Genomic DNA, 13664 nt, shown 5'->3' on the forward strand with positions numbered 1-13664 from the left:
TAACGGGGGAGCTGTGGGATCGATATATAGAGAAGCTGTGTTCCGACCAACTCCTTCTCGAGGCTCAGCTCCTTGAAAACTATTTCCAATTCCTATTTATCTGTGTAACAGACCTTTCTCCAACTTACACGGAACGTTTCTCTTCAGTCGGCTCCTTGGAACCCTCCCTCTACCCCGACCAATCCCCGTCTACCAGCTTCCTCTTCTTCCATCCCTTCACAACCTTGAAGACCGCCACCATGCACAAGTCTCTCGCTCTTCTTCTCCTCTCGGCCGCCACCGCGGTCCTCGGCGACAAAACCATCCTCTTCAAGCGCCAAAGCGACGATCTCTGCGGCATCACCCAAAAGGTCTGCGGCGACGGCTGCATTCCCATCTCATACACCTGCTGCCCCAGTGGCAAGGGCGGCTGCCCCCTCAGCTCGACATGCCAGCTCGGCGATAACGGAGAGTATGGATGCTGCCCCATCGGAAAGAGGTGCTCTGGCGACGGTGGCGTCACGACTCGCCCCGGCAGCGGTGGCAGCATCCCCGTTCCTACTGGTATTCCTAGCGATGACGATAGCGATGTTCTCCCTACTCGCACTACTTCTTCGAGGGTTACTATCCCTACCTTTGGGAGCGTTGGCGGAGATGATGGCGATGATGATGATTCGGGGAATAGCTCCAACTCCGGCTCCGGTTCGAACTCTGGGTCTGGTTCCGGTTCGGGTTCTAACTCTGGATCTGGTTCCGATTCTGGCTTTGGCTCTAGCTCCGGCTCCGGCTCCAACTCCGGGTCTGGATCTGGATCTGGGTCTGGCTCGGGTTCCAGCGGTGACGGTGCTAGCGGTGCTGGCAGGACACTCGTCTCTCTCGCCGGCGTCGTGGCAGCGCTCGTGGCCCTGTAAGCTGCCACTCACCAACACATGAGAAGAGGGATCGATTGATTGTCATGGGAACAGCGGAGGAAATAATGAGACTTCTTTCGAGGAGGACGGCTGCGGAATCGCGCTACTTTATTAGTAAACCTAATCTTTTTCTTGTACATAGACCCTGACAACATTTTGATACCACCGACCAGGTTCGAATAGAACTAGTGCCAAACACCGAAACTTGTCTTCAAATATTAGCTGTGACGCTGAGATGGATCAGTGCACCCCTGACCGAAACATCACACACAAGACACAAGTGAGTGGGTCGCTTCCTTCTCGGCGACTTAGAACAATGTATTGCCACATATTCCATCGCAAGAACTGTCAGCATTCGCTTTGCCCACCATGGGCACGTCCGGCATCATCACAACGCAATACGCAAACGAGTGTCTTCAAGGTTCTAGTTTCTCTTGTGGACGAAGGTCTTTGATGAATGTTTTGAGGGATGAATAACATTTCTGCTTATGCTTCCTTTTTGACAGCTGCTTATGCTTTATTTATCTTTTCTGCTCGCATTGAGTCTTCGTAGCCTCGAACCGACGTAGGCAATGCTTGTCGAACTTAAGAACGTCAAGTGTCGAAGTTGTCAAAAGAAACTTGCTCTTAGTGCCGGGCCAGACGTCAACCAACATGGGGAACTCTATCTCGGCGAACCACTCTGGAGAGGCCAAGATCCTCATCACGTATGCAACACATCATCAGGAAGACATCAAGTTGATCGAAGGACCACGATATCTCACTAGTCGGAACATCTGTTAGTTTCAACTCGGTCCGATATGTTGAGGGGAGAGCAACAATTACCAGTGGCATTTCCAGGTTCTGAGGCGATCAAAAAGAAGTCAGATTGCAGGAGAGGATCAAAGAAACATCGAGGAGGAGGAAAAAAAAGAAAGAAGAACGAAAAAGAAAAGAAAACAAAAGAAAGAAGAAGAAAAAGAAAAAAAAAGAAGGAAAAAAGAGGAAGGAAAAAAAGTTGGTGGTTCTAGTCCGCGATGCAAGTACTATTGGGGATCCCAGGAGTTCAAGCGTAGCTGTCGAGTGACTCCCGAAGACCTCCGCGGGCCCATAGCTTTTGAAAATTCCAACCCTGGATTTGGTATATAAAGGGTACTCTGGGTTCGAAGATTGAGTGGAGGAAGATAGGAAGGCCTGATGCGGCGATGTGAGTTATGAGGCCAACTCCGTTCCCATCTTCCTCTTCCACACCCACGCAGCCTTAGTGGTAGAATGCCCAACGCATACTTCATTCAGATGCAGCTTAAACCGTCGAGATAAACTCTAAAACCATCAAAGGAACGTCTAAATGTCTCGTCGCGGATGGAATATACAAACAACATTGAATGCGAAACCCATCTTGAATCAACCTTCCTCTTCCTCTCTCACCAACCTTCACAGCCTCACATCCACGTCCAGATCCGGGTCCCCATCCGCATCCACCTTCGACTTCATATCAACCAAGACTAAAACACGACAAAAAAGGTCAGTATAGATACTCAGACTCTCCAGGAGACACTTGAGATAACTTACGTGCATCCTCTCCAGTCGTCATCCCACTCCACATCCGTAATATTCATCGTAATCTGCTCAAACTCAAACTTCCCGCCCACACTATCATCCTGCACAATCTCCACCAAGATGCTCGTATCAAGTTCCACCGTCACATCCACGCCCTCCTGATTCTTCACCTCCATATTCCCATTAATCTTCGCCGAATGCAACCACACGATCCCGGGGTTTGTCAGCGACCAATGCCAATTCACCTCCGTCTCGCGGATCAAGTTTCCCCTCCTGCCCCCTGGGCTCACGTAGTCGATGTTCAGCAGGCCCTGCACCGTCTCGTCGCCGTCCATGAAGCCGCTGGCCGTGGCGGAGAGATTCGCCGTGGTGCACCCGGGCGGGTAGTTCATCTGCACGGAGAGCTTGCAGCCTCCCGATGTCGAGGGCTGGTCCGTGGCGACCCAGTTGTTAATGAAGCCCATCGTGAAGACGTCTTCGTCGGGGCTGATGTGGACGGTGTAGGTCGTGTCGTCGGGGCAGAGTGTGCCGTTTGCCGTGACGGAGCGGATTGTGGCTTTGGAGGCGGCGCGGGGTTGGATGGCGGGGGAGAGGACTCCTGCGGAGGCGAGCCCGCTGAAGAGAAGAGGTGAGGGGGCGCGCATGTTGAGATTTTGTTGTGAAGTTGATGGGCTGGCTGTAAGGAAGGGTGAGGAATTGGTACGAGGATGTTGCTGTCTCTGGTCTGAGGAGTTGTCAATTTCGATTCTTACTTCGAGAGTGATTCCACGGAGAGGTTATATAGACATTTGTAGATTGCCTAAAAGACGGGCTAGACGTTGTAGGAAGGTCTATTCTTGAGCTGCAATCTATTTTATCTATTTTCAATTACTAGAATCTGTGGGAGCTCTTCCAGGGATCACGGGTCTTGGTACGCGGGAAGATATGAGCTTGAAGCGGCATCACGACGAGAATAGCTTCCACAATAATGCCTCTCAAATGCCCGTGATGTAACTTTTCAAAGCTATGCATCTTTGCATGCCAAGGCATTTTTTGAATTTTGACCTCTACGAACGGCAACGGAACGGGGTGCGCAATCTTGGAGGGAAACGAGAATTGTCTCGGTGCCGAGACCAACTGGCTCTCCCGCTCCTCTTCAACTCGTTCCTATGTAGCTTATTTACGCACGATTCTTCTAGAAGCAAGTTGGCAAATTCGTCAAAGGGAGACGAATGCGATGTAGAAGCAGCAAAAACCCGCTCCGATCCTGTATTCCAGGAACGGGAAACCCTCCCGCGCGCCTCACCTCGGTGCCGAACCCATCACCAAGAGCCCCATCTCCCCCCAGGATCACCAGACGTGGCATGCAATCCCAAGATGGAATCCCCACATTCTCTCACTGCCACTCCCTTACGCACGAAAGGCAATCTTTGTGAGCGAATTTTGCATGGCGGAACCTAGATTGCCAGATGGGGAATGAAATGGATATTTCCCGGAGCCGAGGATAAAGTGACTTATATGCGAAAGCCGTTATAGTCCTGGGCGGTCTCTGGCTATCCTGGGCCCAAGTATACTTCATGTGGCCTATTTCTGTGCCAACTCCCTTTTATAAAATGTATTAAAATCCGAATTCTTCTTCCGCTTTGTGGAGAATTTGTAATTTGTGACTGAATCCTCCTGTGCTCCTCATCGTTTTTCTAATCGTACCTAGCGCTCTCGGGTTGTCGTAGGATTCATTGCGGATTTCATTTCTATAGTTAGCGATTAAATGATCATGCCGAAGAAATATTGAAACCCAGAAATAGCAGTTCTATTTGTATTCGAAAAGATGGACAGAACAAGAGGACCTAGGCCCTTTTTCTTCGAGAGAGAGAGAGAGCTTCCCTAGCACCCGGCAATAATCAGCCGGTATACCCGGGCCCCTCGTCTGAACAGCATAGCGGGCGAATGCATTATTTTTATCTAGAACTAGACTAGGCTTCTCATACTCGCTGGCACGGGGCATTGGCATTATCGGCCATTGATCGATTTGACATGACGTTGCCACCAATCTAGACCCGCAACCATCTGCAGGCTCCACGATAGGGACTGCCGGGTCGCTGCGAAGCAATTCGGACCCGGATAATGGCGCCAAGGATAGAAGTAAAATTAGACAGTCAAAGAGTCGGATGGGATCTCATCTTGTTAACGGTATCGAGGTTCTCACCTACCTCTACTGCTCAAAAGATTTGATGCAGCTTCCTTATGTTTCTCCGCATGCAGGCTTGAAAAGTCACATCGAAATCTCAAAGTAACAGAGATTGTTAACGAACATGAGGTTATATCTGCGCCGCAGAAGTGCCGCAGCTTATTACGCCGCCAACATCCCGTTCTTGAAACTTATTTCTGGGTGTAAATTTGATTGACCTGTTCAACAGTGACCTTATCCCCTGCGCCGCCGCATCAACCCCGCGAGGAAAAATCAGGACGTCCCAAGTCGATTCCAATCCTCAGACCATGTCTCTATAATCCGGACCTGAGAAGCCAAGCCACAAATCCCCCGATACGGCCTGGCCTCATCCCTGGGCGTAAATATTGCAACTCTAAACGGGCCAATCCCGTTCCAAGCATTGGCTCACCATAAGCGGCGCTTAACCATCTTGACTCATATTGACTCATCCGGCTCCATGCCGTCATCGTGCTCAGATTTCGCAGCTCCGAAGGCATGATTTCCCCACACCACCGATGCCGAGGACCCACTTCGGAGCTTGGCACCGAGCGATGCCGAGCGATCGAGCGGAGATAGCCGATTTAGGCAGGTTCGAGTTGCGCTCTTGCCCTCTCGGCCCAAGTTTGCCCTGATCTGATGGTGATGTCAGGAAGTATATAAACCGTCAGCCTCTCCGGCCGTTCCTGCTTCTTGCCCCTGGTTTCAATTCCATCCCAATTGGACATCCCGAATCGCGTTACAAGTTACTCCAACACCCTCCATTGAGAGACGAAATCAAAACTCACGTGTCATTCGTTCACTGAGCCAACAAGGGCTGCCGAAAAATATAATAAAAAAATGGCGACAGCCACACCAGACCGGGCGACCGCGACGTCGTCATCGCAGTTCCGCATGACATCGCATCGATGCGGGACATGCGAGGTTAGCTTCTCCAGTGTTCAGGAGATGAGGACCCATGCGAAGAGCCAATTGCAGTATGTTCCTACCATTTCCCTTTCTCCCCGGCTTTTTCCCCTGCATTCACTGCGCCCTATGCAGGAACTGAACTAACACTCCAATCCTAGTGTTGAGAACCTCCGCCGTCGCCTCATCGAGCAAGACCCCGTCGCCCACGAGCCTGAAAAGGACTACGGTGACTACCCAAGTGCATCTGAAGAAGACGAAGAGGAGGAAGGCGCCAACTCAGACGCCTCCATCCACTCAGACTCCGACACCCAGTCCCACGCACTGCATCCTCCATCTATACCACCATTCGACCCCGACACCTGTCTCTTCTGCCGAGAGACCACCTCCGACTTCGACTCTAATCTCACGCACATGTCCAAATCCCACGGCTTCACCATCCCCTCCCCGGAATCCCTCCTCGTAGACCCGGATACTCTCCTCTCCTACCTCTACCTCGTCATCGAGGGGTACCGCGAGTGCATCCTCTGCGGCACCCAACGAAACAATCCCCACGCCATCCGCCGCCACATGCTCGACAAGAGCCACTGCCGCTTCGACATCTCCCCGTCCACCGAATATTCAGACTTTTACTCCAAGCAAGATGCCGAAAGTCAAAACTATCAACTCACGATAGCAACCACCCGCCTTCACGTTCGTTCCGATGAGGGAACGCTCATTCTCGCCTCGGGCAAGATCCTTGCCAGTCGATCCGCGCCTGCGCCCCGCCCTCCTCGCCTCTCAAAGGACAAAGGCAACAATTATACTACGCCTACGGAAAAGACGGCAGTAGACGGTGCGACCTGTACGGAACTAACGCCCAGGTCCTCGGGTGCGTTGACAAAGGCCGAGAAGAGAGACGTCACGCTGGCGAGTAAAATGACCTCGCTGAGCATCTCTGACCAAAAGGCCATTGCACATTTGTCCCCCTCGGAGCAGAGGGCTACGATTGAGAGGCGGGATAGGGAAATGCAGAGGGAGAGGAGGGCGGATAGGAGGATGATGAGTCGGGTGGAGGCTTTGAGTAATAAGACAAAGATGCACCATTACCGCCCTGCTGGGAATGAGCGGCCAAATGGTTAAGCGGGTGTGTGTGGTGGAGATTTTGTCGCGGTGAAGTTGTGGCTGATTTCCTTTCTTCTTCTTTTCTTTGCGTAGCTACGATACGATAGGTCCATTACATGAAAAATACACTCGATAATACAACTGGAGATCTAATGTGATCAAAACTGTGTTGTTATTGAACCCCCATAATATGCGGGCGTCGTCTGTCCAACTTTGTTGATGTACATCAATGTTGTGCCGAATTTTTTTTCAGCTGCGGTATTTTTCAGGGTGGGATGACGATCGGCACACTCAGCAGGATGGGGGGTGATTCACGAGTAAAATGTGACATGTCGAGATTCCTACTGCGGCCCAGCCTTACTCCGTTAGGCTGGAACGACGGGGAGCTCGCAAAGTGTCCCAAGAATAGAAAAAGGACCATGCCCAGCTCAGCAGAGAACCAACCAAACGTGCGGGATGCCCGGATGCGTTAAAGTGCGAACCTGACAATTAGGAAGGTGAAGGGAAGTGCAGAAGAATTAGAACGTGTTGGCTCTCTTCCCGTCCTGTAGTCTGGCCGTTATAGCAAACACGAAGCCTTGGGTATTGGCGAACCCAGGTTCCCGCAGGCACGGCTCGTCCAAAAAGGGCCCGACGGCTGCATGTGTGATACATGATGCAGCACGGATACAGCACGGATACGGGATAGATCCTTCATGTTCTCTCGAGTGCGAGCCAGGGTCTAGTCGGGCCTCGAAAGAACGTGAAAAGCTTCCTCTTTCCTAACTCACTCTAACTCACAACCAATGATGCCCTATTCCAGAATGATCTATCAAGGTGCCCCCGCCCAGGTCCGGCTCCGCGCGGATTCTATCCGCCGTGCATCATGCCCTGTTCCCTGCTAGTTCAAGGCGTGTAAGGCCCGTGAAAAGAAACCCACAGCAGAGATTTAAGCACATCAAGGGTGTAGTTCCATCACAAGCGTCCCATCAAGGAAAAAGATCAAGAGGAGAAAGGAAGCAAAACATCCATAGCCGCCCAAGCCGCGCATGTAAGTGCCAACCTCACCCCCGATACAGATTGTGATGTGACATCGATCCTAACTCCATCCCACTCGGATAGATTTTCCTCCTCAAGATAGTGTGCAATACTCATCCCGAAGTTACAATCAGGTCACAATTACTTTTGGTTTGTAGTGGAAGAATAAGAAATATTAGAAAAAACTACATATTTCACATTGCTGCCCCAAGTTGGGCGTCAATCTCCCCGCTCCCCGGCGCTGTGCCCTCCTCTCCCCTTCGACCTAAAATCTCTCTCTTTATTTTTCACTTTATTTATATCCAAAAAAAAAAAAAAAAAAAAAATTACAAATTGTCCTCTAAATAGGTAAAATTACAATGTTAATCAATCCCCAAGAGAGAGAAAGGAAAATCCATCTACCCCGTTGGCTTTTCTCTTTCTCTTCCCTAAATGCAACGGGCCAGCCGTGAAGGTGAAGAAGCATCTCGGGAAGAACGGTCTCGACCAGCTCTCATGTCGTATGCGTGTGATATTGGCCTCTCCCCCTCCATCTTCCTTCCCACGAGCAGGAGGAGCGGCGCGGTGACTGAGAATCAGTTGAGTTGACCAAGGAATAGTAAATATAAGAAGAAAAAAGAAAAGAAAAAAGAGGGAAAAAAAAAGGAGACGAATTAAGGAAAAGAGAAGAGAAGAGAAGGAAGGGATGCCCGATGCAGTCCAATTTCTAATGCCAGTGTGATGAAAATGACAAACTTTTTTGGTTCCTCTGCTATGCATATCGATTCTCCTTGATTCCAAGGTTTGTCGATACTTTCTTTCATCGATGGTGCTTCACACAAACAAATGTCCAATTCTCTCTCGCATCGAGTGGCGTCCTTTTCTCCATTCCCCCTCCTCCCTTCTCTCCTCTCCGTACAGGCAATGGAATCCACTCTTTCCAGCATTCGTCCCCCCCTCCGGCCCAATCCCCCCTCATCCGCCTCAACTGAGAATCATCTTCGAGGCGAGTTGGGTTTAAGATTGGGCTTTTTCGACCATTTCTACCTCGGCGGAGGGGACGGCGGTCTAGTCACAGGCGTATTATTCCTATCCCCTGCAGCTGGAGGGTGCCAATGATCACTCCTCTCCGGAGTGGGCATCTGCGCCCCGAGAGGCGACGCCCTCTGCCCAGTGTCGTGCGTTGCCCGCCTCGAAAGCCTAAGCGGGGCAAGCTCATCAGAACCGCCCAGGGCGAAGGCAGTCTGATGCGCGAGGTTCAGGCTTCCGTGACCGCGGTGGCTGGCTGCTATCGGGGGTAGTGGGCGCGGGGAAGGACGTAGGATGTGCGTATCGGGAGGGGCGCTGGCCGCCGGTCGTGGGAGCGAAGACGACGAGGGCGAGCCTTCTTCTCCGGCGCGGCTCTTGTACCACCGATCGTAGACCTCCTGGAATCCAGAGGATAGATCCGACCTTAGAGTGTCGGCGTTGATGCCCTGGAGACTGTCCCGGGACACGAGATCGGAAAACTTGATCCTCTCAAGGATGATGTCGGGTCCGTTCGTAGTCAGGTAGCTCACGAATTCGTCGAGATCCTGCGAGAGCTCGGGATCCAGATGCACCGAGGCGGGCCTCTGCGCGTTCGGGAAGATGATATCGTAGACCTCGTACCACTGGCCCTCGAGAGAATTCTTCTGATTCACCCGGCTCCGCAGCTGGAAGATTTGATCCTCCGTCACGCCGTCGGGCGGGCTGTACGGCCTCCGCGTGCACGTCATCGAGCGTATGTGATGCCGGAGCTGCTCGTCCGTCTGGAACAGCGCGTTGCAGATCTGGCAGTGCGGAGGCATCCGGTGCGCGCGGAGGATGTGCTGCTTCACGTAGCTTATCTTGGTTAGCAGGATACGGCGGCAGTTTCGATACCGCGCCGGGTTCCACTTGTAAAAGGGGCAGGCCAGGATGACGCGGGGCCGATCTTCGGTGCGGAGTCTTCGCGGGCGAGAGGGTTGGCTCTCGTGGTCCGAGGACATGACGTCGGAGGGCGCGCGGCTTCGTTTGGTTCCCGCACGAGCCGGCCCGGATGATCCCGAGCCGGTCGTGGCACCTGCGACGGTGTCGCTCGGGACGCCGCCGCCCGTCGATTTGGAGGTGCTGTTCTTCTCTGTTGCTGCGGATTGCTTGGACGACGACGGGTTCTGATCTTCGGTGTCACAGGGGACGATGGTCGTCGTGTGGGACACCGAGGTACCTGGCTCGTCCCAGCTAGACCCTCCACACGAGGTAAAGGCATCATCCTCGTCCTCTTCGTCGTGATACCTTTCCCACTCGTCCTTGAAGGGCCCGATGGCGGTGAGCCGGTGATGACAGAGGTCTCTAGGGAAAAGACCATTGGCAGTGGCGGCGGGGAGCTCTGCATGATGTGCAGCAGCAGCAGCAGCAGCAGCAGCAGCCTGTCCTCCTCCAAAGGAGAAATGCAGGTTAGTAGCATCGATGCACGGAGATGGCGAAGGGAGAGCGAGGCAGCCTAGGACGCTGTCATTTTTGACTATTTTGTGAGAGAGCTGCGACTTGAGGTCTCGAGACAGCACCTGGTCAAGGATGCAAGGTGGAGCGTCCAGGGTGTGTGCGTGTTGGCAGGGTTCCTCCAGGTCTTGGATCTCGCAATCGGGATCCGTTATAACGGGCGGTCGGAAGGAGAAGGTGGACGCATTGTCCAAGAGTCCACTTTTTGCGAGCACGGCCGTTGTCGAGTCGAAGGAGGGCGACAATACCATCTTTTTCTCGGGGGGAAGTGCTTTCGACTTTCGGTTTCGAGGCGGTGAGAAAGAGAGAAGGGAGGGAGGGTAGAAGGGAGAGCACGAGAGAGAAAGACGAGAAACGAAACTCTCAGTTCTCACAACAACAACAACAACAAAAACAACAAAGGGCTGGCAGGACGGGCAAGAGGCTGGCAAATGTGATTAAAGAGGAGTCGGACGAGGGGAAACAAAAAAAACAAGAGAGTAACACTATACTAAACGAAAAAACGACACGGAGTGGGTGGACTGTCCATATCCCTACTTTTTTTTTCATCTCATGGCAGCCAAAACCTTACGACACGTCGATATCTGATGAGCGATGGCAAAGCTCGAGGGAGTAACTAGAACCGGCAGCAGGACGGTCATCCATGGCCCAACTCGTCCCAAGGCCTGGCCAACGCCCATGTGTGGGAGATTGCACATTCTCGCCCACTCGTTGCCCACCTCCTCCACTCACACTCCCGGCGTGTATTCGTAGAACGTAGAACTCGGTCGTCACAGAAACTCTTCCTCTTCGCTACTCCGAAGAAAGTACACGAAAGGCACGCGGGAAAAAAAAAACATGAGTGAAATTTCGGGCTTCCATGCAGAACATCTAGACCACTCAGTACATGCCACGACTAGACGCTTTTGCTGTGGGATGCAAAAGCGCTATTATTGATTATTTCTTCATTTATTTTTTTATTCCTGGTTTCTTTCTTTCTCCTCATCTCTCTCTCTCTCTCTCTCTGCGCTTTATTTTGTTTTCCTTTGCTCGGCCCATGGTACAGCACTAGCACGGCACAAGACAGCACAGAGTGTGCGTTGCGCCAAGAGTGGCCACACATCTGGCGATGGGTTGCTTCGTTGGGCCTCAATACATTTGCGAACATTGATGCCAACTCACCTCACACGCGGCAGACGAAACGAGAGCACACTTGTGGAGAAAGACACCTTGGGGGAGGAGGGAAGAAGCCGGAAACTTGCGGTAAAGCAAATCCCGCAAACGCAACCCTGTCGTTCCCACAGCTGCAGCTAACAGCCGAGACTATACTATGTTGGCGATTTTTTTTCCCCCTCCAAGCCGTATAAGGGAAAGGACGCCAAGGAAATCGGTCATCTTCAGAGATATTTCGAGATCGGAAACCGGCGAGAAGCTAAACTTCTCCCAGTCCTCTCTGAATCCCGCCAACTTGAAGAGCAGGAAGAGATTGCCCCAAGTAGGTTACCTCTGGGATCGAATTTAACAGGACCACTTGACTCTTCTCTGTTTCTTTTCTTCTTCTGATGGGATGGAAGGGCTGAAACTATGACGTCAATGGGCTGCTCCGTGATTTCCGGTTGTTTCCGCTTGACGGAGAGAGCGAAACGGGGTCGGCTCGGCTCACGGCATCGCGGACTAAGAGACAGCCTCGGGGATCCTTCCGGCCCATCTCTTTTTCTTTCTCGTTCCCCCCCCCCCCCTTTCCCTTTTTTTTCATTCTTTTCGTTTTCGCTCGTTTTCGCCTCCCCCTTTTCCCCTGCATGCCATTCCTATTTCGATCCATAACAGGTGATATCTGGTTGCCGTGATGTCGCCGCAAAGGAAGAAATAATAATAATAATAATAAAAATAAACTAATATTATTCCATGACGCCACACATATGCGGGCCCCTTGGCTATCATTGACAACATCCGATCAAGTTTATAAGTTTGTATTGGTCGTGTTGCGTCGGTTTAGCCTCCTTCATCTTGAGCCGCAGACTCTCCATCTGAACGCATTGGGAGTCCCTCGGATATTTCCATGACATCATGGAGGTTCGAGATGAGATGTATGGTCACAGGCATCGCCAGCAAAAGATACCCGGAGAGAAAGAAAAGAAAAGAAAGAAAAAAAAAAGGCGTTCTTGGGACATGAAGTTTTTCCTTAATTGAGAGACGACACTAGTCCCTGCCCAGGACGGTAGTGATAAATGACAAATACTAATACTCCGTATGTCTTCGATGAAGGCTGAATTCCTGTGCCTCCAAATACCACACAACCGAATCCCATTTGCCAACCCACAAGCCATCCCTCCCTGAAGGGTACCACGCAACCCGCATCCGCTCCCCGCTCGATGGCGTCAGTTCCTGGCTCACATTTCGACAGAGGACTTCGTCTTTCCACTGCTTGTTGAAGAGGTTGGTTGGAGAGGGTTCAGGGGATTCGGGTCGGGGCAACTCCATGTGCACCCCACTCGAGGACAGTGACGGCGCCCACTGTGGTTTAGGTGCAGATAGAGACGCCGGCGGAACTCAATGCCTTGCGGCATGGCCCGTCTCTCTCTCTCTCGGTTGCCAAAGTCCCGATAATCTGTATGTAAACCGATTTTCGGGATCAGGGGCCAGTACTTGTAATTGGTGATATGAGTTGCCACTGAGATAGAAGCAGGCGAAGTCCTTTATCCTGGAAAGCCAGCGGTATGGTGAGCGCCGAAGGAGTTGCCATGAGGATCAGAACTTTAGGGGGGCAACAGATTTTTGATAATGCTCGACATGCCCGTCACCTGAGTACTGTGACCCATAGCAATCCACAATGTGCGGCTAGCATTACCATTAGATATCGGCATCACCTCGTCCCAATGTCGCAAGTGTACTCTCATCTCCAGATCTTGAACGGACACACCCAATGCCGAGGGCGAGTTCGCTAGTCTTCTCTATTCTGGGGATAAGGTGTTCGTTTAACGGATCATTCACAACCTCTCAGGCTCTCTGGTTAAGGGGTGGTTAAGTGGCATAAGTGAAAGGATTGCAAGATGACGTGTATAAGCCATATTGGGCTGATGAACTGTGGTGGAGTGCTGCTGTAAGGAAGGATGAAGAGGAGAGATAGCAGAAAGGAGTTGAGAGAAAGGAGCATGATAAGCATCCTGAGTCTCCAGAAGTACAGAGACAGCAGGACAGGTCTGAGAGAAAGGAAAAGGATGGGAACATGATGACCATCCTCAACCTCTATCAAGCATAAAAGGCAAACCCATGTCTTTTTATCGATTGTAAACTGCAAACCGGGCTCTGATATGATAGCTGTTAGTAAAGTACGTTTTGGCTGGTAAAGCTGTAGTTGAGTTGTTCTCAGTATTCAATGCCTAGTAGAGGAGAGATCGATATGTAGGCATGAAGGAAGGAGCAACCACAGGCATGTAAGAAGGAAGGAATGATCAGCTAGCTACTGGACTATGGATCTATCGAAATCATAATCACGCCAATAATACCCACATTTTTACCGGTTGTCTGCTTCTTCGTTCCCGCCGTTATTCCTGCAACCTAGA

The 13664-nt window shown here is 51.6% G+C and overlaps 2 protein-coding genes and 2 pseudogenes across 2 annotated transcripts; 2 read left to right on the forward strand and 2 right to left on the reverse strand.

Moving 5' to 3' along the window:
• Positions 1-239: 239 nt before the first annotated feature.
• SAPIO_CDS4434 lies at positions 240-890 on the forward strand (annotated as a pseudogene; the record flags this gene model as incomplete).
• A 1474-nt stretch (positions 891-2364) lies between these two features.
• Positions 2365-3073, reverse strand: SAPIO_CDS4435 (uncharacterized protein; the record flags this gene model as incomplete). The annotated part of the gene is made up of 2 exons (XM_016786983.1): positions 2365-2374; positions 2442-3073. The coding sequence occupies 2 exons, from the start codon at positions 3071-3073 to the stop codon at positions 2365-2367; spliced, it is 642 nt and encodes a 213-aa protein (XP_016643328.1).
• Positions 3074-5454: 2381 nt separating this feature from the next.
• On the forward strand, positions 5455-6642 carry SAPIO_CDS4436 (uncharacterized protein; the record flags this gene model as incomplete). The annotated part of the gene is made up of 2 exons (XM_016786984.1): positions 5455-5591; positions 5682-6642. 2 exons carry the CDS (start codon positions 5455-5457, stop codon positions 6640-6642), a joined length of 1098 nt encoding a protein of 365 aa, XP_016643329.1.
• A 2021-nt stretch (positions 6643-8663) lies between these two features.
• On the reverse strand, positions 8664-10373 carry SAPIO_CDS4437 (annotated as a pseudogene; the record flags this gene model as incomplete).
• Between the last annotated feature and the right edge of the window lie 3291 nt (positions 10374-13664).

The sequence above is a fragment of the Scedosporium apiospermum genome, assembly GCF_000732125.1.
Source record: "Scedosporium apiospermum strain IHEM 14462 chromosome Unknown SEQ_SAPIO_0092, whole genome shotgun sequence".
Classification (NCBI taxonomy): domain Eukaryota; kingdom Fungi; phylum Ascomycota; class Sordariomycetes; order Microascales; family Microascaceae; genus Scedosporium; species Scedosporium apiospermum.